At 29.7% G+C, this 24,461-nt stretch overlaps 4 protein-coding genes across 4 annotated transcripts in view; 1 reads left to right on the top strand and 3 right to left on the bottom strand.

Moving 5' to 3' along the window:
• Positions 1 to 21,082, bottom strand: part of LOC149883167 (uncharacterized) — a 34,066-nt gene extending 12,984 nt beyond the window's left edge. Inside the window, exons 1-5 of the mRNA XM_090101023.1 lie at positions 20,884 to 21,082; positions 20,601 to 20,759; positions 19,899 to 19,979; positions 18,911 to 19,774; positions 18,558 to 18,799 (exon numbers count right to left, since the gene is read on the bottom strand). Coding sequence (XP_089957149.1) covers positions 18,558 to 18,799; positions 18,911 to 19,774; positions 19,899 to 19,979; positions 20,601 to 20,759; positions 20,884 to 20,905 — 1,368 coding nt within the window. The 5' untranslated portion in view covers positions 20,906 to 21,082. The remainder of the gene's footprint in view (positions 1 to 18,557; positions 18,800 to 18,910; positions 19,775 to 19,898; positions 19,980 to 20,600; positions 20,760 to 20,883) is intronic.
• LOC149883168 (ubiquitin) lies at positions 10,581 to 11,079 on the top strand. Its single transcript, XM_090101323.1, has one exon. The coding sequence runs from the start codon at positions 10,789 to 10,791 to the stop codon at positions 11,023 to 11,025; it is 237 nt and encodes a 78-aa protein (XP_089957449.1). The 5' UTR covers positions 10,581 to 10,788; the 3' UTR covers positions 11,026 to 11,079.
• Positions 21,083 to 22,301: 1,219 nt separating the features above from the next.
• Positions 22,302 to 23,234, bottom strand: LOC149883169 (E3 SUMO-protein ligase ZBED1-like). The gene has a single exon (XM_090101319.1). The coding sequence runs from the start codon at positions 23,232 to 23,234 to the stop codon at positions 22,302 to 22,304; it is 933 nt and encodes a 310-aa protein (XP_089957445.1).
• Positions 23,235 to 23,315: 81 nt separating this feature from the next.
• On the bottom strand, positions 23,316 to 24,353 carry LOC149883170 (E3 SUMO-protein ligase ZBED1-like). Its single transcript, XM_090101024.1, has one exon. It carries the CDS (start codon positions 24,351 to 24,353, stop codon positions 23,316 to 23,318), a length of 1,038 nt encoding a protein of 345 aa, XP_089957150.1.
• Between the last annotated feature and the right edge of the window lie 108 nt (positions 24,354 to 24,461).

Below are 24,461 nucleotides of genomic sequence, written 5' to 3' on the forward strand. Positions count from 1 at the left end.
TTAGAGTGCTTGTTCAGCGCTTTTAGTCTGACCGTCACAAAAGAGAAGAAATCGCATGGATCCTTTGAAGACTGAAAAACTACTCTTTATCAAACGCAACTAATCTCAGTTTGAGAGAAAATCTGCCCAAATACTGCTCAGAAACCAAAATTTCTTCATCAATTCTAAAGAGGAGCCGGATAATGACATTTTGGAAGCCCCTGTTGATGCTATTAACGTTATGGACATGTGTAACATTAAAGAAGACAAAGACTTGTCAAAAATGGCAATTTAAAACTTGGTTTAGATTTCTTTCAATTTATTTCATGCTAAGAAACTCATGAAAACAAACAGTTACATCTCCAAATTATAAATGTTCATTTTGTAATCTGCGTTACGTAAAAATTCAGAGGTGAAAACGGTATATTTGCTAGTGTTTTATTTCTATGACAACTAAGGCAACTAATTAGCTTAGAAAGTTAACTTTGGCACCGAAACGGTATTTATTTTTACATTATCTAACCTGTTTCATTTACTCATGTTGTTTAGTTAACTGTGCACTCAGTCTCTGTTTAATTAAATACTTCTTTAATTAACTTCCGGCTTAAATAAGTTAAATTTAGTACCTTTTTTAAACCTTATTTCATACATTTTAAACATCTTCCAAAGATGCTAAAGTTAACGTAAGCAATAACTTGTAGCAAATTTTAGTGACTTTTATGGTTTTTTCAATTTTTTAAAATCTTTTACTAAGTTTTGGGACTCGAACGGTGATAAAGCCAAAAACCGAACGGGTATTAAAAATACAATACTCGAACGGCTACCCGATAATTTATCGGTTTCGGTTCCTTAGCTGTCGTTGCTCGTTAACACGTTTGATCATTTTTTTGGGTTATCGGGCTATCGGGTATTTAACGGGTCGATACCCGAGTGGGTTCGGGACCCGAAAAAATTTTTTAAATTACCCGTTTGGTGGCCGAGCGGGATCCGATGACATTTCCTAATCGAAAATCTTATGCTGATTAAGAATCGTATAAAAACATTGTGTACGACTATATTATTAATAAAGTTTTTTTTAATATTATTCAAGAAAAATAGTAATTAAAAAGGTGAACTTTTATCGAATGATAAAAATAGAATTTCTTATAATGTTTTTTGCAAAAATGTTTTTAGTGAATTTATGTGGCTATGAAAAAAGCCGTTTTAGATTTACACGATCCTCGGCATGAATTATAATGTATGTTAGGTTCGGATGCACATAGAAAGCTTTATTTCGAGGTAATCAAACAAGATGTACTGTAACAACCTAATCCCAAAAATGAAAAAACTGATGTTCGGGAAATCTCTGCATCCACATAAATTAAGACAAATAATCAGCTACCATTTCGCGGTTAATTGGCCCAAACATTGATTTGAACTTTGCTTTGGCTTAAGACTACATTGCTTCTATGTAATTTGTTGTCACGCCTGTCTGCAGATCTACAAAGTGAGAGTTTGGTTAACGGTGCCATGTAAATATGCAGGAGGGTGCAAATCATTATATACTGCTGACATATCTCTCCAAACAATAAAGTCAAGAAGTATCCATTGATGTATGATTGGAATCAATGTTTCAGCATCGTGTTTTTGAGCCAAAAGACTTTCTTAGTTGCAGGCTCATATCCACCAAATATCCATTGTTACGAGATTATTCTACTAACTTGATTCTTTCTTCGACAAAAATTCTTCTTCGACAGAAATCAGATTCATCCATTTCAACAATGCACCCTGGGTCTCCAATAGATTAGTGTCATTCAGGAAATATGAGACGCAAATATCTTTGCAAAATTGATTCCAATCAACAATGGTGTCATCGCTTCCAATTTTTAACTTTTGCCTTATATCGCTAATTGATAATCCCCTGCTTTTACCAGTATCTCTACACCAAAAACTTTTTTTTTTTTTTTTTACCATTTCTACATTTAGGAGAAGCAAAGTTGATTTTTGAAAGCAAAGTTGATTTTTGCTTTGCCAACAAATTATTTGTAAAACGAACTTGAAAACTTGAAATGGGTCTATTGAAAAGTTTGTTTTCAAACTTGTACTGTTAAGGCTAGGAACCTTAGAATAAAAGTGATTGAATTCCCATAATGATCTATTATTCAAAACTTTTATTATAAAAAATAAAAACCAGGTTTTTAATACTTTTAAAAGAAAACTTTTAATAAAAAAAAAAAAATCAATATTCAAGATGGCGAACATTAGAGATTTATTGCATTTTTGTGCTTTCAACTTCAAATTAGAGCACTTAACGTTGATTTTGAGACCGATGTTTTTATACAATTCTTAATCAGCATAAAATTTTCTATCGTAATCAATCACAAAAGTAGAGGGAGGGAAGGAGGGGGGGACACAGTTGTTAGAATGCACAAAAAACTGCACCGAAACTCCAAGAAACCGAGATTTTTTAATAATTAGTAAACTGATATAAATTTGTTCGTTGTGATTTGAAAAACTAAAAAAATCGTTTTTTAAAAAAAATGACCAAAAAATTTTATATTCACGAATATGATATATAATGATATTGTTTACTGTTTTTATTCACGTTTCAATCCTAAAAGAATGAAGTGTGTGTGTTTTATTATTCCTACTATCAAGTATTGGTTTATATAAAAATATAAAAAGATATCAATACATTTCAACACTAGAAGGAACGTCTGAATTGTTTTGCACTTACAGCTCAGTAAACAATCCATACAACAGTTGTACAATTTTAGGCCTAAAAAGAACTTGGATGAATTTGAAAAATAGATTTCAACACAGAAGTTTGAAAAATGTAGGAATCAGACTGTATTTCTAGCCATTGGGGATAACCAATATTGTTTCATTATCAAGAAAGCTGCTTGAAGAAGATTTTTATTTTGTTTGCACATCCTGTTTTAATCAAGACTGCATCAAAAATGTTAAGCAGTAATGTAAAATAATGGCAGTTGGAATGACAGACTGACAGCAAATCAGTTCAAATTTGCGTACTAAAATGTTTTTATTCTTTTACCTATTAAGCAAACAAAGTCAAACACAAGTTGTGTTTCAGAATCAGATTTCACAGTTGCAATAATTTTAGAACCATGTCTTAACCTAGTAAATGACAAAGTAATGTAGTGAATAATTCACTATTCAACGAAAAATGTTAGCACAGAAATGTAAGGTACGCTGGGGTAACTTTGACATTTTTTTGAAAAAGTTTTCATGCAAAAAAAAATGTCAGAAATTAAATCATTATGTTGGTTTTTTTTTCTATTTTCGAATCTTCGCATTGCAGTTGCATACCGTTTCTAGATTGTTTAAAGTGATAGTCTCACTACATGAAGTTTTATAAACCTTTTCAATATGTCAATATTCCCTTTGTGTACAAGTTTCGGCTGAGAAATCATACAGACTAACAAGGATTCACAATTGCAAGCTACTTTTATTTTTTCTTGTATCACATGATGGTAAAATATGCAGCATTATAACAAAAAAGCGTTTTATGAATACACAAGAATGAACTAAAACGTCAAGAAAACCTTTAAATTATGAAGCATTTTTTCTAGCACAGTTCAATCTTTTTAATTAACAACTTTATGCGGGAATAATTAGTAGTGGGATTAATTATCGATATGGTTTGGGAATATTGGGAGCATTAAGCTCATAAAATCTTTTCGCTGATTGTGACGTTTCTCCGGTTGATTGTGACCAGAAGAAACTAGATTAAAAGTCAGAAAAATTACGGCCGCGTTGCTTATGAATTAATTTTGGAGTATTCAAACTTAACCTGTATTAAACCTATTCTGTCTAGCATTAATAGCAACTTCCGACACAGCTGTTTTGGTACTCAAAACCCTAAGGTTTTTTTTTAACCTTTCTTCAAACACTTCTCTTGTTTGAGTGTCTTATCTTCTCTCATTCGCCTTCTTACCTCGTCTGAGGTAAGACATTCAGCTAACGTATGCTTGACACGAGCCCGATTTTCATTTTTATTTGGTGGTGTAATTTGCTTTCTATTGCTTTTCTTTTAGGAATTCGTGTCGTGTTTGTTGACACAGATAAAAGTGCAACTTCAGCTTCAATGTTTGCACGCACTTGTTCACTCAGACTTGACTCGGTCAAGTTTGTTAATAGTATGGGGGTTCAATACTTGTCGCTAGTGCTTTTCTTTCAGTGGATATATTCCGCAAGCCTCGGATGAGTTAATGGCGTTTATTCTGGAAGTTGCAACTACATCGTTTAAGCGCTTCAATAATCCAGGAAATGAAGACTTATCCAAATTGCTGTAACAATTTTCGTCATAGTAAGTGCGCAGGCATTTTCGCCAGGAACTTTTCACAGATACTTAAATACACCCATGTCAAGTGGCTGTAGAATGCTACTTGTATGAGCTGGGAAGCACAACAATTCTATGCTGTTTTGTATGGTGAATTCGACAATCTGAGGAAAAATGCGACCTGTGATTATCAAAAATCCCCGACGCTCATATTACTGATGTAAGCTTTTTAAAGAAGTCATTCGCCACAACTTTACATGTGTCTCGATCCATACCAAATCCCTACTCACCGAGCTTAATGATTGTGTGCATTGTTATTCGTTCTTCCTCTTTAGTTATTAAAGCTGGTCTACCAGCAGGACCACTCCTGCAACTCTTCAAATGATTGATCAGTGTGGTTCTGTTGACCTTGTGAAGGATAGCAGCCTTCTTAATGCTCCTCCCATTTTCTTTTACATCAATAATTGCATACTTCATGCTCTCTGCTGAATACTCATACTTCGTGGAACCCTTTGATTACTTGTATGTGAGAGACGTCTGTCTTAATCAAATCTGAACAAATAAACACCACATATTTGAATCTGTGTGACAGTAAGTTCTAGTGTAATAAGAGCTACCTTCAGTGAGAACAGAATTTAATTGTACAAAGTAATTTTTGCATTTTATTTTGCTAAAACTTGCTTTTAGCTTGATTAGTAATGAAAATAACTGAACCAATTTTTTTTTTTAATTTTTTATAGCTATTTCTTATTTATAATTAATCAGTATAAATGTAAGAAAATGTGTTTGTAATACAATTTTTGATTTTTTACTTAAAGAGGTATTAATTTGCGTGCACAAAAATTAACTGCACATAACTGTTTTAATATTTGCTATGAATGTTTATGGTTTTTTTAATATACAAAATATCAATTTTATTATTGAAATTATATTTTTAGATTATCATTTTCAGCAACTAATAACATTTTTGATAAAAAGTCATTAAAAACCCTGTTCATTAAACATTATGGCACCCAAAAGTAAATAATTAAGTACTACTCAACGAAAGCTGGTTATAGAGTTGGTTAAACAAGGAAATACTTATAGAAAAGAACTTACAAATATTCCATTTACAACAGTAGGAGCAATTGTAAATAAATACAAGCAATATAAAACGTTTGAAATTTGTATTGGGCGAGGACGAAAGCTGAAGACAAACTCACGAGATGATAGAGAAATTTTAAGAATGATTAAAAAAAATTGGTTTGAAAGTGCAAAAAGTACAGCAAATCATCTGAAAAACTTAACAGGAAACACAATTTCACTAACATCAACTAGAAATCGCATTCATAAAGCAGGGTTCAGCGGATGTATAGCTCGGAAAAAACCGTTTTTAACAAAAAAAATTATATGAAACTAGAATTATTGATGAAACTATGAATGCTGATTTCTATAACAATATATTAAAACGAAATTTAAAATTTTCTGCTAAAAAACTTAGATTGGGAAACAGTTTTTTGTTTCAACAAGACAATGATCCAAAATACACTGCTAAAAAAACTAAAACTTTTTTTGATGAAAATGGCATAAACGTTTTAGAATGGCCTTCACAAAGCCCAGATTTGAATCCAACAGAGCATTTATGGACTTTATTAGATAAAAAAATAGGTAATAGAGCATTTACAAAAAGAGAAGATTAGAAGAAAGCTGTTGTTAAAGCATGGTCTAACATCGACAATAATCAAATCAAATATCTAGTAGAATCAATGCCGAAACGCCTGTTAGATGTAATTAAAGCAAAAGAAGGATCAACTAAATATTAAATTATATTAATAAAATATAAAAACTTGAAATTGTTTCTTAGTTATTTTAATAAACTGGTATTTTTTCTTAGCTTTAACTTTTAACGTTTTTCTTGTACAATTATTTCATATGTTCTGAGTGTTTTTATCCCCTTCTTTTTGCTTCAAATTCTTAACCAGGTAATTCAACAGCATAAAGACAGATTTAACAATTTTTTTTGAAGGATTTTTATCAAATAAAAAAAGTGCTTTATAATTAGTGCATGATATAGTATTTTATTCAAAGATGTTAATTTTATTGAAAAATTATTTTGTACAATTAAACTCTGTTCTCACTCTGTGTGTGTGTGTGTGTGCGTGTGTGTGTGTGTGTGTGTGTGTGTGTGTGTGTCTATATATATATATATATATATATATATATATATATATATATATATATATATATATATATATATATATATATATATATATATATATATATATATATATATATATATATATATATATATATATATATATATATATATATATATATATATATATATATATATATATATACTATAGCGACTAAGTTTGTCGAATTGTTGGGTAAAATTGACACCAGGTCAAATTGCCCTGTTCTTGAAAAATGTCAATAAAAAATGTAGACATCCAGGTAGAGTAACAGAATTAGGGTTAAAATGGCATTAACGGCTGTAAATTGATAAATACTAAAAGAATATTTGTGTGAATATTTTCTGTGTGTTACTTGACAAAATGTATTAAAGTTACTCCGACGTCAAAGTTACCCCAGTTTAGCTTTATTAAAATCCTCCAATACTGCTTTAGGGTTTGGCTTTACAAATTTATTGTGAAACTGTAGCAAAGGTTCTTTGTTATCTTGCTGGTTGGCTAATTTAAAATGTTTCTTTAATGTCAGTTATGCAAAAATATTTTGTCACACCCGTCTTCTGCAATTTGGTAATCCTTTTGAAGAGTTTATCAATATCAAGAAATACGAAGCAAAATCAATTATTTACAACCAAGTGCTTCTATGTATGAACAGCAAATTTACTTTCATTTTTATTCGTCATCCTGAACACGCATGGCATTTAAAAAGAAAACTTACCCCTAATTTTGTTGAGATTACAATCGCGACATAACCCCACATAACAAAAAATGCTTCCCCCCCCCCCCCCCCAAAAAACAAAAAAAAAAAAAGGCTTCTGTTATTCATAAGTAGTTATTATACTTAGTTTAAATAAGTTTAATTGAAATTATTTTTCCCCTGATTAATTCGCACTCATTAATTCTTTTTCCCTTTTTTAATTAAACAATTTTGTGACTGATTTAAAATTCATTTTTTCTTTTTATATCAAATTATAAAATCAAAATATAAAAAACATTAAACATATTAAGACTAGAAGGAAGGTCTGATAGGTTTTACATTAGCTCTAAACAAATCAGCAGTTTTACAATTTTCGGCTACTTAATTAAATGTTTCAAAAATTTACAAAACATAGAGGTGGTACATTTTAGTTATCTGCAGGATTAGAAAGTAAAGACCGTCAGCAATAAAACATGTTGTCGTGATGAACTCTAGGCTTCTTAAACAATAATATAGGAAACTCAGTTCCAAGGAGATACTTGTAACCTCTACTCTGGATAGTGTTCCAATGGAAAAATTTAATGCAGAACATATTTGTATTTAACGCAACCTAGTATAGTAAAGTAGCAGAATTGAAGGCATCTAGAGACTACCAAAAAGCTGTGGCCAAATTTTCATGAGCATGACATAAAGCATCCTGCTGAGACTTTTAAAATTAAATTAAGCCTCAAACTTTTATTTTCTTAAAAATGAAGTAAACCCACCCAAATTAAATTCCACTTGAGACAAAAAGCAGCCAAAAGAGACAAAATCAAATACGCCGCATTATTTTCAATTGAAGTTACTTTGGAATTACAAAATTTCTTAGTCTCGATCCCAAAGCAAAGTTTTTGCAGAACAACAGGTATTTTCTATTTGTTTTTGGAAAAATAAAATAGGAAAATAGACTTTCAGCCCAAAGGACAAAACAAAAATAAAAATTTATTACATACTCTTATCTTACCACCTCAGTAGTCAGATTTAATTTCTGCAAGCCGACAAAAAAAAAGTATATACGAGTGGTAGGCTTTTATTCAGTCTTACTATTTTTGGTAAGACGGGCTGGTTTTTGATGGCAATAAGACCCACATTTGATAGTAGATCATATAATAAACACATGGTTTAAAAACTTTGCATTGACAGATAATGGCAAAAACTTCTCCAAGTCACATGATTAACACAAAAGGAAGAGGAGGTGGATCGTAAAGTATGAGAAAATTTCCAATATTCAAAGGTTGTGACATGTGCTCGAAGAAAGAAACAATTCTTGAACAAATTTCTCGTAAAACAGAAATAAAGTCCAAATAGTAGTCGATGTATATTAAATTTTGCTCTTCGTCATGATTTTATGTCTTTAAGTTGTTTTGTATGAAAGAAAAATTTTATTTCATATTTTTTTAATAAATCTAATTTCATTTTTAAAATTTTTTGCAATACTTTGTCTTTTCTAAGTGCGGTTTTAAACTTCTAAAGCATCATTTACCAATGAGGAAATTCTTTTTTTTTTACAGCTTCAAAAATAATCGTGTTTTTAAAAGAAGCGTTAACAACAACCTTTCAACTTCCTTATTTAAAACCAAAGTTTCAGAAGAAAATCTTCTTGTTAAAAAAAAAAAGAGAGGAAGCTTAGAAGAAAACCAATTTGAAGAACACGCGGGAAAAGCCATATTTGTCCTATTTAAAAAATGTTTGTATTTGCGTCCTTTTCATCAAATATTAGTGTTTACCAACTACTTCTCACATTATACGTTTGTATAATGTGAGAAGCACCGTTGTGAGAAACTATCGAGGTGTTTGAGAGTGCTTAACGTTTAAGACTACTGAAGTCTTCAAACAGAAACTCCATTTTTTTAAAAAGTAGAAAAATTAGATGAATGTGCCTTTTCGTAAACTGAACGTATTTATGCTTACTTGCACGTTTATTTTTTAAAACATGATTAAAGACACATTAAAATTGCTATTTATTTATAATTACATAATAAGGTTGTGAAAAAATGTTGAGGAATTTTGAAAACGTAAGCATTTCGCCAACTCTTTTACTTTCTAAACCTTGACGTCATAAAGGTTTGTTTAATAGGTGCGCCTGCTTACGTAACACTGCTTTTTTTTTTGAAATGGGAGCTCTGATATATTTTAAAAATTAAAATTTCCATTTTTCTATTTTTTATATTTAAATAATATCAAAATAAATTAGTAAATAAATTCAAAATATATTATTTATTGTTTTAAAACAATTAAAGCATTATAAAAAAATATTTGATAACTTTATTATTTAACCCCCCATTTACTTTTTTTTAATAACTCTTTACACGGGAGTAAGTAAAAGTATTCTTTTTACAATATAAAAGTTTTAAAAAAAGTTATTATTATTAAAAAAAAAAATTTTATATAAAATATTTAACATAAAATAAATTTTTTTTTTTTATATTAAAATTTTAAAAATATTTTTACTTATAAATAAAATATATAATTTTTAGATAACCCCATTTTCTAGAAAAGCCTGGAACTTATATTAATCCAATCATTTGAATAAAAGCAATCAAAACAATTATATAATTTGCTATAAATGCTAACCGAAAACAATTTAGCGTCATTTGAATATTCTGTTAAAGGGGCTGAGTGTAAACAACAGATAACATGCAGATCTTCGTTAAGACACTTACTGGGAAAACTATAACTCTAGAGGTTGAAGCCGCTGATACCATTGAAAATGTTAAAACCAAAATTCAGGATAAAGAAGGTATTTATATTTTTTTTACTCTTTTCAATTCTTAACTCATGTAAGCTAGCTTTTTATGTTTATATTTGCCTTTTTTTTTTTCTTTTTTTCTTTTATTTACTTGTAAAGCTTATTTATTTTAAAGAGATTATTAAAGAGATCAAACAAACTTATTAAAGAGATCAAACAAAGGTTTCCCAATGCTTCTGTTTATAATAAAATGATTCTGATTTTAGATGCTAGTGTTTAATTAAAAATAATTTGTATTCTAAACCAAACTAAAAGTTTTCTTAATACTTTTAACGAAAGTTTTTATTTAGGTATCCCACCAGATCAGCAGCGTTTGATCTTTGCAGGAAAGCAGCTGGAAGATGGCAGAACTTTGAGTGACTACAACATCCAAAAAGAGTCTACTCTCCATCTTGTTCTTCGATTGAGAGGCGGTATGCAAATATTTGTCAAAACCCTAACCGGAAAGACAATTACATTGGAAGTTGAGCCTGCAGATACCATTGACAATGTTAAAGCTAAAATTCAGGACAAAGAAGGTATCCCACCAGATCAGCAGCGTTTGATCTTTGCAGGAAAGCAGCTGGAAGATGGCAGAACCTTGAGTGACTACAACATCCAAAAAGAGTCTACTCTCCATCTTGTTCTTCGATTGAGAGGCGGTATGCAAATATTTGTCAAAACCCTAACCGGAAAGACAATTACATTGGAAGTTGAGCCTGCAGATACCATTGACAATGTTAAAGCTAAAATTCAGGACAAAGAAGGTATCCCACCAGATCAGCAGCGTTTGATCTTTGCAGGAAAGCAGCTGGAAGATGGTAGAACCTTGAGTGACTACAACATCCAAAAAGAGTCTACTCTCCATCTTGTTCTTCGATTGAGAGGTGGTATGCAAATATTTGTGAAAACCCTAACTGGAAAGACAATTACATTGGAAGTTGAGCCTGCAGATACCATTGACAATGTTAAAGCTAAAATTCAGGACAAAGAAGGTATCCCACCAGATCAGCAGCGTTTGATCTTTGCTGGTAAGCAGCTGGAAGATGGAAGAACCCTGAGTGACTACAACATCCAAAAAGAGTCTACTCTCCATCTTGTTCTTCGGTTAAGGGGAGGAAAGAATTGATTTCAAAGTTGTATACATCTTGATTTTTTGTGTGAAAGATGAGATTTTTGCTTATTTGTGTTTTTTAATTCGTTTTTATACCCTGTAAATTGTTGTTTTTACCCTTAGTGTGAAATATAGTCATCCTGGCAATGGTATTGTCTGGCAAGAGTACACTTGTATTTTATGCTTGTGGTTTATCCTGCAATTAACTAATCGTTAGGGGTTTTAAATATGAATATTTTACCACAACATTATTTGGAAGTTTTGAAATACCGAATGTTTGGATGGTGATATCTTTACCTGCTGATTTTTTTTTTTTTTTTGCCAGTTTTGTTATAGAGGCTGAAGTGGCCGTTTTGTAGTAGTAGTTTAACAGAGATCCGCTGCTAAGTTAGTTTGAGAGAAAACTTGCGTGGATAGTTTCAAAAAAGAAACCGATTCCATGGCTTAAACATCAGAGGGTGGTTCTAGCTTTAATCATTACCAGAATTACCATTTTTTGGATCCGAGTCATTAAAACATAAAAACATTTCAGCTTGTGGAATCGATTTAATAAAGCCATCAAATGTGTTGACATCTTATAACTCAAACAAACTAAAATAGAAAAACTAACAACCACGACTGTAGTCAAAAAATAAATGTTTAAAAAAAGAACAACAACACTTAACACAAAATTAAATTTACAAATTTGTTTATTAAACTCTTCAGCTTAAAGCAAAATAATTAAATTACTTGAATTGGTTGAAACTAAAGAAATTACTTTTACTGTACTACATTCTCTCTCGAATGTAATTTGTCTATCATGCAGTCCATTATCAAACAACAACAGACTCGAGCACTTCATCTACTATTAGCTGTGATCTACCATATCTTCTTTTTGTTTAACTGTATTGTATATTAATATTTATTTATATTTATTTATTAATATTTATAATATATAATTTAAGTTGTTTTACAAGTCCATTCATAAGTAAAACAACAACACCCAATGTTCGTGAAAGTCACAACAACATTTTCAAACTAATAAATAATTTTTGCTTCGATAAAACGAAACATGGAAAAGTGGCGAGTGAAAAAGGAAGGAACCATTGAAAGAAGAGAATCATTTCTCTTGGTTCTTTAGAGCACTAATATAAAAACTTCTCTTAGTCAGGGTCTAAGAAACGTAACGCTAAATATTTTTTCAATGTTATAAAGCCTCCATATATACGAGGGGAGACCAATGACCAGTTAATGATAGACAATGATCCAGTTTGTGTTACACCTGATGGAAGGAGTCGTTTATCATTTATAACCATTTAGAGAAATATTATGGTAAATATTTCAAAATATTTCGAGAGGTGCAGAATGCATTTGTAACTAAAGTAAGACCTGAAATAAGCAATTCTGCAAATGTTTTTTTATCATGGTCATGGCAGCCCTTGAGTTCCGGGGCCATTCGTAAGTAACTAGGCTTGCTCTAGTAGAAAGTTTTTCGTATAGATGCGTGTACTTGTGTGCGGTAATTTAATACCTAATGGTGTATTCTGTCTCTACGACTAAAAAACATTATTACACACGTCGGAATATTTCAATTTGTATATTAAATTACAGATTGAAACATATATATATATATATATATATATATGTTTCAATCTGTATTAATATACAAATTGAAATATTTATAATAGAATAGCGTTTTATTATATATATATATATATATATATATATATATATATATATATATATATATATATATATATATATATATATATATATATTACTATATGTACTTTTAATAATTGTTAATTGCCATTTAATACAATATATGTAATTATTATATCAAATTTTACTTAATATATTTTAATCTCCATCACTTTTTATTTTACTCGATGCAGTTATCATAAGTTATATTTACAAGAATTTAATTTAGGGTCTATAAAATTTTTAGTTTCGTATTCAGGTTTATAAAAAAAGATTGTCTATTTTTTAGGAAAAATTACAAGACAATATTCGTAATTTTTTGATATTGATATTGAAATTAGATGGGTTAAAATTTAAAATCTTCTCCGAATCGCCATTCAAACAAGCTACTAAACTGATGCAGATAGGACTTGTTGATAAATAACACAGAGGTTTTCCCAACATGTTAGATGGACTTACGAAAAAATTTTTCTATGATTATCTCAATAGGAATACTTTAGTGAGAACTGGGTTTTAATTTTGAAACAATACTTTCCTCTGCAGAGTACTACATAGCAATCCTTTTGCATTGTGAAAGTAAATATATGCTGTACTCAAAGCAGATAATTTTTAATTTTTAATCATCCTGGCTACAATTAGGATGCGCATAGTGTTAGCATTTAACACCTAATATTTTGTTTAAGACTGGGCCAGCTGTATGGCCAAAACCACAAATACTCAATTAAAATTTATTATTTATATCAAAAATTCAAGTATATACTCAAGCACTACAAAAACCTAATTTTTGAAAAGAAAATTCCTGTTTGGTTCTCTGTAGCATTACATTAATAAAATTATCGAAAATTCTTAGTGTGTTAAAATTTTTATCAAATATTCAAAAGAGTTTTTGTATCCAATACCATGTTTTTTTAAAAATAGCTTTGGAGAAAATTTTTAAATAAAAGAACATTTTTTTTACACTTTTCAACTTTAATTAATAGGAACTTGTTTTTCCCAGACTTGCTTAGCTTGTACTTTAAATCAATTTGTTCTCCAGGCGATGTTGAGTAAATGGAAATGAAAACTTTTTGCTGAATCATTAATTAGTGGAACCAATTTAGAATTTGAGTTTCTGACATGTTGTGTTGAGAGAAGACAAGTTGGAACGATTACCTTTTGTAACTCGCCAAATCTATGATTAAAAACAAAATATGTTAACTACACATCTTCTCATAGCAACATACCAATGGAGCGATCATTAGTCAAAGATTTGCAATTAACTAAACAAGCATAACAAAAGCTAATAAATGAAGCTATTAAAAGATATGTTAACTTACACCCTGCATTTAAATTAATCAGAGTGGCCAAGGCCAAAAGCTATTCTAATAATACCGCAGTAAATAAAAGACGCTTCGGCTCCAATTTGTTCTCTAATAAGACGCTCAGAAAATTATTTGTTGATATATATGAATGACGTATAGTAAACTTTAGTCGGAAAAAAAAAATCCTTTAAAGCTCAATTATAAGGGAGGTTTTGATGGAACAACAGGCCAGTCTCTACAAAAGGAATTAGTTCTCACAAAAAAGTAATAATTCTTGTTGAAGAGAAAAGTCCATTTGTTAGTTACTCACTAGTGCTTAATATAAAAGTGGGGGGTTGTTAACTATTTATAAGATTTTTTTTTCCATCCTTAGAACCTTATTATTAAGACCTCCAATTTTATTAATTTAAGCAAAAGGTGTCATGATTCCAATTTTGTTTTTTATATGCGTAATACTGTTCAGTGTAGTGTATAGAAACGCGTACAAGTTTCTTGAGAGTTACACCAATAAACAGAGAGAATAAAGATAACCAAGAAGATGCCGAAAAAGTAGAAGAGTACATTAACATTACTGTAGTTTAAATTGTTCCTCGAATAAATTTGACTATAAAATCCATTTATTTTCTTGATTCACACAAAATGGGCTAGTTTTATAAATATTTCCAGCCCCTTTGTTAAATAAGACTCACTAAAACATTTTCAAAAAAAAAACTTTTCCTTCTCAGTTACTTAGACTCCCTCATGTTTTAAATACTCGAGAGAGTAATTGCACACAACTAAGATAAAAAAATTAACTGCTATGTGGATAAATATTAAGTCATCTTCTACTGCATATTACAGGCCAATTTGTTTTTTTCTTTACGAAAGAAATACGCGAAAATATTTTAAATTTTGTAAAACACTTGAAAACCAATATAATAAACTGTAACCTAGTATATGAACAAAAAATCATTAAATATTTACAAGAACTCCATACTGTCGAAACCTCAATGGTAGATGGTGAAATACATATCCATCTGAATTTGAGTCATCATCACAAGATTGCACAGTATGTGAAGCAACTCTGTGGAGCAATACTCAAATTAATTTTATAAATAAGTATTATGTATATGATGAAATGAAATGGAACATTTATGGTACATAAGTTTTAAAAGATTTCATTCATACTGCCATTTTATTAGAACTTGATCTAAGCACTGCTGTTCCCTTCCAGTGTTTCAAGCATTGGTAGTAAATAACAGTTTAACACAATAAATGAAACCATTGCATTAAGAAAATGGCCGACAGCGTATTGAAACCTTTAAAAAACTGCGAAATTTTAATTGAAAACTTTAACTATCACTTTCGTAATTAAGCTTCTTATTCTGCTTCTTGTTTTTGCTTGGAAAACTGATTCTGTTGGTCTTGTTTTGTCTGAAAATTTTAAGAATGACCTTCATTTTTATGGTTATTTTATTATAGCCTTTACAAATCAATTTGATTTGCCTTTAGTCAAAATAACACGCTTGGAAACACTATAACGTAAACTAAGGAAAAACAGTTTCTTGCAAAATATGTGGAAATACAAGTCTGACAATCAAGTCAGTTTTCTTGCTGCCGCCATAAATGAAAAGATCCCTATTCTAAGTTAAAAAGTACATGAAATCTGAGATCACAATTTCGAAATTCCCCGTCAAAAATTCCGACGTTCTTCAAGAAGCAATCAAGAAACAACAAGGAAAAAAGGTTTCAATGACTGTAGAACAAGGAAAAAAGGTTTCAATGACTGTAGAACAAGGAAAAAAGGTTTCAATGACTGTAGAACAAGGAAAAAAGGTTTCAATGACTGTAGGTTTCCTTGACTGTAGAACAAAACTGGAATAGTCTATTGTCGATGATTCAACAGGTCCTCAAGTTCACATATTCATTCAGAAAAGTATTAAGAGACATTTCTCCACATTTTGTTTGCAATGATGACGAAGTAGACATCAGACATTATTGCTGGTCTTGAACCAGTGAATTTTAAAGCAGAAGCTCTTTGCCGACAAAATGCAAGTCACCTTACTGCTGAGGGAATTTTCAAGGTTCTTCTGAACAAATTGAAACAACGAGATTATTTCTTTGTATCGCAATGAAGGTGTAATTTGGAGACGTTCTCAAAGAGAAGGCAGAGTAATCTTGTAAGCTTTAAGAGATATCTTTCCAGTTCAAAAGGTATGTCCGATATTTTAGAGATATCTTTCCAGTTCAAAAAGTATGTCCGATATTTAAGAGATATCTTTCCATTTCAAAAGGTATGTCCGATATTTTAGAGATATCTTTCCAGTTCAAAAGGTATGTCCGATATTTAAGAGATATCTTTCCAGTTCAAAAGGTAGGGGAAAACCTCAATGAATGGGACAGCTTTTGCAAAATGCTTTTTAAACGTAGATAAAATTGTTTAATATACATATTTAAATATGTTTGATAACCACCAACTCTTGCTCAATGATATAGTAAAACAAAAAAATTGGATTTGCATTTGGCTATTGGAAAAAAGAGAGTTTTATTGGAGCATGACATTTGTCCCATTCATTAAGTATGTCTCATTGAATGGGACAAACATAAAAGAATTAAAAATAAACGTATTTAATTCAATAATTTCTCAAATTAGTTTATTAATTGTAAATGTAGTTAAATATATAGATGCATACATAAAGACCACACAAAAAATATTTTTAACTTTAAACATTTTAACTCTAATTAAATTTCAATCAAAGCAGAACTTTCTCATTTTAGAATATTATATTTAGTTATTTTTATTTAAGTAAAATATTGCAGTATAAAAGTAAATAATACCCATTACCCATGGGGAAAAAAGTAAGGGACTGCAGCATCCCTCTGCTGAGCTGTAAATAATACTTTGTTAAATTCATTCAATAGGTAGTATTTTGTCCCATTCAATATGCGCATCACTTTATCCAAAAATGGTCAGTCACACCAAAAATACCATTAATTAGGCTTGAATGTTTTACTCACTGTAGTACTAGAGACTGTTATCTATTTAAGAATGGAATTTTATTTTCCATAACTTCAAAAATTGCTGCAAATTCAGAAAAAAAAAACGTTTCTAAAAATTACTTTTTACATTCGAAAACACAAAAACATCGATTGTCATTACAGTCATAGAGCAATAGGATGGATGAGTCGGTCAGTTGAGTTCTTGTTTCTATCACTCTTTGTTACAGGAATTTGAATATCCTTACATCGATGCTTGTATAAGAATCTGAGTTTGTTCCATTCAATAATCGTCCCATTCATTAAGGTTCTCCCCTATGTCCGATATTTAAGAGATATTTTTCCAGTTCAAAAGGTCCGATATTGAAGAACATGAAGTTTCCAATGTGCTTCGAATTCTGCTTTTCAAAAGACTAACAAAAAACTTGCTGTCTTGGCTATTCCCAGCTAAAGTAGATGACTTTTAAAATTGATTCAAGAAGTGCGTGGGTCAGAAAAACTCAATGAAAATTAACTTTCATTTAAAGACGAACTGGAGAAAGCAACTCAGCATTCGACTAAAAATTAGCGCTGCAATTCAAAGGACAAATTAAACTTCATTTCAAAAGAAACATTGGTTTTAGAACTGGTAGTAATGAGAAGTGCAAGTCTTGAACATTTGTTCAGTGGATTGGTGACCATCCCTCCAACAGATGTCGAGTGAGTCTTTTCTGCTGCTGGGTAACGACTTGCTTGGTACACTTTGGTTCTTCAAAGCTTATTTTTTATAAAAACAAAATCCTCTAACTGAACTCATTGTGCTTTATTTTCTTATTACTGCGTTTTATTGGGTTTTGTTTTTATTTTTATTGACTTTATTTACTGATATTTATCAGTAAACTTAAAAGTCCGTAAAAGCTCAACCCTACATGCTATTAGTGAACTTAAGTTACCACATAAAAATTGAACCTAAGAAAAGTACATTAAAACCCGTTTAATTTTGTGCACCTGCTAAATATTAACAGCCGTTAAACAGAACGATTCCTAATATATTTCAAATTGTTTATTGATTGTTAAATAATTCGTTTTATAATCATTTTAACACTTTATTCTTTTTCCTAGAAAAAATTACTTTAAAATTTACAAATATATTTATGCTCGTCTGCTCAATTTACAAATGTTATTAAAGATAATACATATAACAGTTAGTAAAAAAACTGCTGTGTCTGCAAGTCTAGGAAAAAATGTAACATTTTTTTTTATCGAAAAATAAAAATAATAATTTATAACTAACAAATCTTATATAATGTTGTTTCTAAACTTATTTTAAAAATATTGTATTACAGAATGTTGCATTAAACAATTACAATTAAAAATATTTTTTCGAAGGTAAAAATTAGCTGAAATATTCCTTCTAATCTAAATTAAAGCCTGTTAATGAAGAAAACTTTAAAAAATTACTGAAAGTAAAAAAGTAAATGATTGATAAAAGTTGTTACGCTAAAAACTGTAGTAGTTTTTACATTTAAAAAACTGTTTACATGAAAAAAACTGTTTGATTAAGTTATATTTCAAACCAAGGAATTTAAGAAGCTCCTAAAAGCTTCTTCAATCCTTTGGTTTGAAATATAAAGGCATCCTCAAAGTATTGTAGCGGATTGATGAAATTTGCTTCGTAATTAACTCTTGATTTAAATTACTGTTGGAAATTCTGCTTTTTTTTTCAGCCATCATGTAATTCAGCTTGAGTAACATATCTGTTAACGACATACTTGGAGCATGTTCTCTTAAAACATGGCATAGAGTTTGAATGTACAACGATCCCTCAATACGATGGCGATAAGCAGGATTGCCTGAAGGAAAGTTTTTTTGTAACAAAACAAAAGTTTAAACTAATCAAAAGTTTTTATTGAAAGAAAACTTTCAAACTCTTTTAATTAACAAAGAAAAAAATAATAACTTACCTGGAGTTGAAGCTACAGAAAAGCACATGTCAGCTTCTTCATGCAAATTTATCGAAATATGCAAGTCATTATTACATGTGTCCTCAGCTCTATCATTTTTATTATTTTGTTCTGGTGCTGAATTACATTTTGGTGCTGAATTACGTTCTGGTGCTGAATCCTTAGACAACATAGATTCTTTTGCCCCTTCATCAACCTGGATTATCCCAATATGCAAATCATTATTAGGATTTTTCTCTACTCTTGACATACAAACAAGTGGTGCATGTTTACACGACATAGCTTCTTTCTCCACTTCATTAACCTGGCATGCTTGAATGAAAAAAAGTTTTGGCCTGCCAAGTAGCCATGGAGCAGAACTTCCATTTATAGCTGCAATCATCTCATCAAATCTAACTTTTTTTCTGTCACTTCCATACACACCATCATAAAAGCCATGTGATAAAATACAACACACAAAGCAATCAATAGACATGTTTTGCTGAGATTTAATAATTTTTAACACATCAGCAGCTTCAACATCATGTTTTATGATGACTTTAAAATTCAACCAAGAAAATGTATTCTCTAGTTCAAGAACATCTTTTTTAGTACCCTTTCGAGAACATAATAATTTTTCATTTTGAGTTTTAACCTGACGAGAAAAGCTAATATTAATAATATAGCAGATTCCAGATGGATTCCAATTCATGCTGTAGATACAGACATTATTTGAAGCAAATAAAGTTTCTTTCCTTAATTTAACCTCCTCACAACCCACTATTAAACCTGCTTCCTCATGAGAAGTATCCTCATAATTTTCTGATGGTATTTTCTCATTTTTAAAATCACAAGGATTGTGTTGTAACCCCTCATTTCTTTCATCTAAACAAAGTAAATATTACAGTAAATATACTTTTTTAAAAAAGTCAACTAATACTTTGTTAAATAAATCTAAATGATGTTTTGACAAAGAAACAAAAAGTAAGTGTAGCAAAATTGAACATACATGAATTGTTAGGGCTTCTCACTTTATTTTCCTCCTCAAATTCAAAAAACTTTTTTGTGAAATCTCCTCTGCCATTGATATCTAAAAATTGCAAAGATTTAAATCATGTTGTAATACTACTACATTTTGCTGGAGCATGTCAAGATAAGAAGACATATCAACAGTTTTCTCACCAATACTAACTAAAAAAACAAAAAAAAAAAATTTTTCAAAAGTTTTGTAACAACCATTTAATCTTAAGCAAAAAAATCAAAGAACTATTGATTATGCAACAACGCATTGTAACTATTTCAAACTTGTGATGAAAAACTGGTAATCAAAAATGAGTAGAGCAACTAGCCATTAAGCAGAATTTCCATTCAAAGTTGCAATCATCACATCAAATGTAACTTCTTTTCTGCCACTTCCATATGCAAAATAAATGCCATATGATAAATTGCAACACACAAAGCAATCAATAAGCATTTTTTGCTGAGTTTTATTGGCTTTTAATATATTTTCAGCTTCAGCATCATGCTTTATGATGACTGTAAAGTTCAACTAAGAAAATATATTTTGTAGTTCTAAAATATCTTTTTCTGAGCCTTTCTGAGAAGCCAACAATTCTTCCCTCTTGAGTTATAACCTGACAAGAAAAGCTATTATTAACAATACAACAGATTCCACATGGATTTCTATTCAAGCTGTAATTACCATCATTACCTGAAGTAGACAGAAATGAAGTTTCTTTATTTAGTTGAACCTCTTCACAACCCAGTTTAACAAATGTATCCTCGTAAGAAGTACTTTCAATATTTTCAGATGGTATTTTCTCATTTTTAAAATCACAAGGATTGTGTTGTAACCCCTCATTTCTTTCATCTAAACAAAGTAAATATTACAGTAAATATGCTTTTCTAAAAAAGTCAACTAATACTTTGTTAAATAAATCTAAATGATGTTCTGACAAAGAAACAAAAAGTAAGTGTAGCAAAATTGAACATACATGAAATTTTAGGGCTTCTCATTTTATTTTCCTCCTCAAATTCAGAAAACTTTTTTGTGAAATCTCTTCTGCCATTGATATCTAAAAAATTGAAAAGATTTTTTTTTTTTTTGACAAAAATTAATGGATTATTATGTGCTTTTTATTAGGGTTCATTATCGAAATTGTAAATTTCGAAAATTTTCGATTAAAACGGTACCGAAATACTTCTTTTTTTTCGAAATCTATAAAAACTTATGAAAATAATCGAACTAGCCAAATTAATTTCGGAAATAAAAAAGGAATTTCGAAATGTGAAATTAATTTCGAAATAAAAAATTGCACTTCGAAAAGTGAAATTAATTTCGAAAGAAAAAACAGAATTTCGAAATGTGAAATTAACTTCGAAAAAAAAAAGTGTATTTCGTAAAGTGAAATTAATTTCGAAAGAAAAAACAGAATTTCGAAATGTGAAATTAACTTCGAAAGAAAAAACAGAATTTCGAAATGTGAAAATAATTTCGAAAAAAACCAAATATATGATAAGCAAAATTAATTTCGAAAACAAAATTAGATTTCGAAAAGTTTATTTAATTTCAAGAACAAAGAAAAATAATTTTGTAAATTTAAAATTATTCCAAAAAGTAATTTTAATACCTTATATTTTAATATTAAAATAACCGGGTGCCTAAATAATTTACCACGAGGTGTTTCGGCAGGTAGACCTTTTATTATATATAATATGTATATATTGGCAAAATATATATTATATATATATATATATATATATATATATATATATATATATATATATATATATATATATATATATATATATATATATATATATATATATATATATATATATATATATATATATATATATATATATGTATATGTATATATGACAAAATAATACTATTTTGGTAAATATAAGGTGGCACACAACTGAAAACGAGTTTTTTTTTTTTAAATAATCAAAATTATGATTTTTTCTTTTTGATGACAATAAATTTATATTTATTGTCATCAAAAAGAAAAAATTATAATTTTGATTATTTATTAATTTTGATTATTTTGATTAAAATAAAATAAAAAACAGCTATTTTTTTTTTTTTTTTTAATTTTACCATCCATAATGGCCAAAAATGTGTTGTAAAACACGTGTTTTCAAAAAACAAGAACCTTATTTTTTACTTCGCAAAAAATTTATTTCCACCCCACCAAGTGACACCTACTAGCGCAATGATTGAATACTGGTGTTTTTTCCAGACTGGAAAAGAAAATAAAGACTGGAAAGAAAACAACTTGTCATTAATTAAGCTGTCTGTAAAAAATTTCATCAGATAAACAAAAAAGAATACAAGTGTTTTAAATTACTAAGAAGTTCAATTCGAACTCTTTTAACAAAACATTATTTGATAAAGAAATGTTTTTTATTATTTGTTTTCTTTAATAAAAACTAACTGCTTCAATAAGCTCGGCGCAAGCCGGTTCCGCAGCTCCGTATCTATTAAACCGGTTGAACTAAATAAGCATTCTGATGGCACCGATGTCGCTGGAACTGAAAATATTACCCGTGCAATTTGTGTCAAAATCGGAAACAATTTTTGATTTGCTTGGAAAAATTCGATGGCACTATTTTCGTAGCTCTGAAAGTATTGCAGACTGTAATCGTTTATTTCTTTTTCAAGTTTATCATTGTTTTCAATTAAATTAAAACATGATTTATCTGTTACTAGTTCAATTAAGTTAATTGGCTTTCGTCTTTTGTTGTTAACTAAAGTATTAGTATTTGCAAACGGTGGCGTTGACGATTGCTGAAATGTTTTTATGGTATTGTCAGTTGAGCTGTTTGATGAGTTTAAAGTGTTATTTAAACAATTTGTTTCAATTGTTATATCAATTTCTTCGGATTCTTTTAGATGCATTTCACAAAATGTTTTTATAAACATTTTTGCCTTTGTAATGCATTCATGTCTATCGACATCACTTTTGATAAACTCAAATTTACGAAACTTGAAATCAAGAAAAGTAGCTGCTAAGAAAAAGTCATTAGCAAAAATGTATTTAAAACGCCCTTTTAGAGACCTTAACAATTCCTTTTGAAAAGTCTTAACTAGTTCTGTAAAAATGGGTTGCGATTCAAGTATTCCATTTAGTAGAGAATACAATGTTGGAAACAGAAATGTTACTGTAACATATTTCTTTCCGCTAAAAAGTTTTGTTAGCTCTTTAATTGGGTGTAACAAATCACATAAATCCTCCAGCACCTTAAATTCATTAGCAGTGGGAAGAGAGTCTTTTATATTTTGGTATTCGATGCTTATCATATCCAACGCAGTTTTATTAGTTAATATAGATTCAATCATATCGAATTGGCTATTCCAGCGAATAGCTATATCCTGTACTAACTTTATTTTAGTTTCATATCGAAGTGTTTCTTGAATTTCTCATAACTTTTTTTGTAACATCTCCGAATGCTTAAATAAACCAACAATGTGCCTGCAGGATGAAATTACCTTGGCGATTTCCAATTTGCCGTCGTTAATTTTTTCAATTTCTTTAACTTCACTTTCCGTAATTTCTTTATTAATTAATTTTCCATTACCGTCGTAATCTTTTACTTCGTAACGCTTTGACCCATTTTTTAGTTTTTTTACTTTTATATCTCTCGTGTTCAGAAGATCGTTAATCACAAGATTCAAACGGTGACCAGCACATGGAATCTTAAGAACATTATCATCAAATTTATTTACTGCAGAGAAAATGTTTGCACCTGAGTCAGTAACCAGTGCAAAAATCTTATTACTGATTGACCATTCACTGAAGATTTCGTTTAACGTACTAAATAAATATTCAGCTGTTTTCATTTCAGACATAAACCTAAGATCCAGGTTTCGGTCAACCAGAATCATATTTTTGTCAATAAAATGACAAGTCACACCAAGGTAGCTGTTTTTACTCAATGATGACCAACCATCACAAGTAATTGTAATGAATTGGCATCCCTTCAATTCTAGCATTAAAATTGATTTTAGATTGTCCGTAATTGATGGAATTAATTTCTTGCTCACCGTATTTATGCATGGCATTTTGTAGCTTTTGTTTAACTCACTAACTAAATTTACAAAATCTGGATGACGTACTATCGAAATCGGCTGATCAGTACCAACGATAAAGTTCACCAATAACTTGTTTAATTTTTTATGACCAGTCTCTTCAAAACCATACTCATTACCGCTCTCAATATCGGATATATCGTCATCGTTGAGTAAAATTGTTGATTTTTTAGATATTTTTGAATTAATGCAATAATCAATTGATAAATGGGATTGCATTGAACTTGTCGAACTGTTGTAAGGTAGAATCTTATAACATATGCTGCATTTTGTTTGATTCTTTTGGTCTATTTCGAAATATGTCCAAACGAAGCTTCGTTTTCTTATTCCTTTCTTACTAATAATAACAGACTTATTTGTTTTTGACATGTTTATTCAAACTAAAAAGCAAGTAGTTTTTTTACTCGTACGCATATAACAAATATTAATAAATTAGTTACTTATGCTATTAGTAAACTTGTGACACATGTTACTTCA

The sequence above is a fragment of the Hydra viridissima genome, unplaced genomic scaffold, assembly GCF_058129835.1.
Source record: "Hydra viridissima isolate aposymbiotic clone 2 unplaced genomic scaffold, HvirCarnegie_v1 scaffold_10, whole genome shotgun sequence".
Lineage (NCBI taxonomy): Eukaryota > Metazoa > Cnidaria > Hydrozoa > Anthoathecata > Hydridae > Hydra > Hydra viridissima.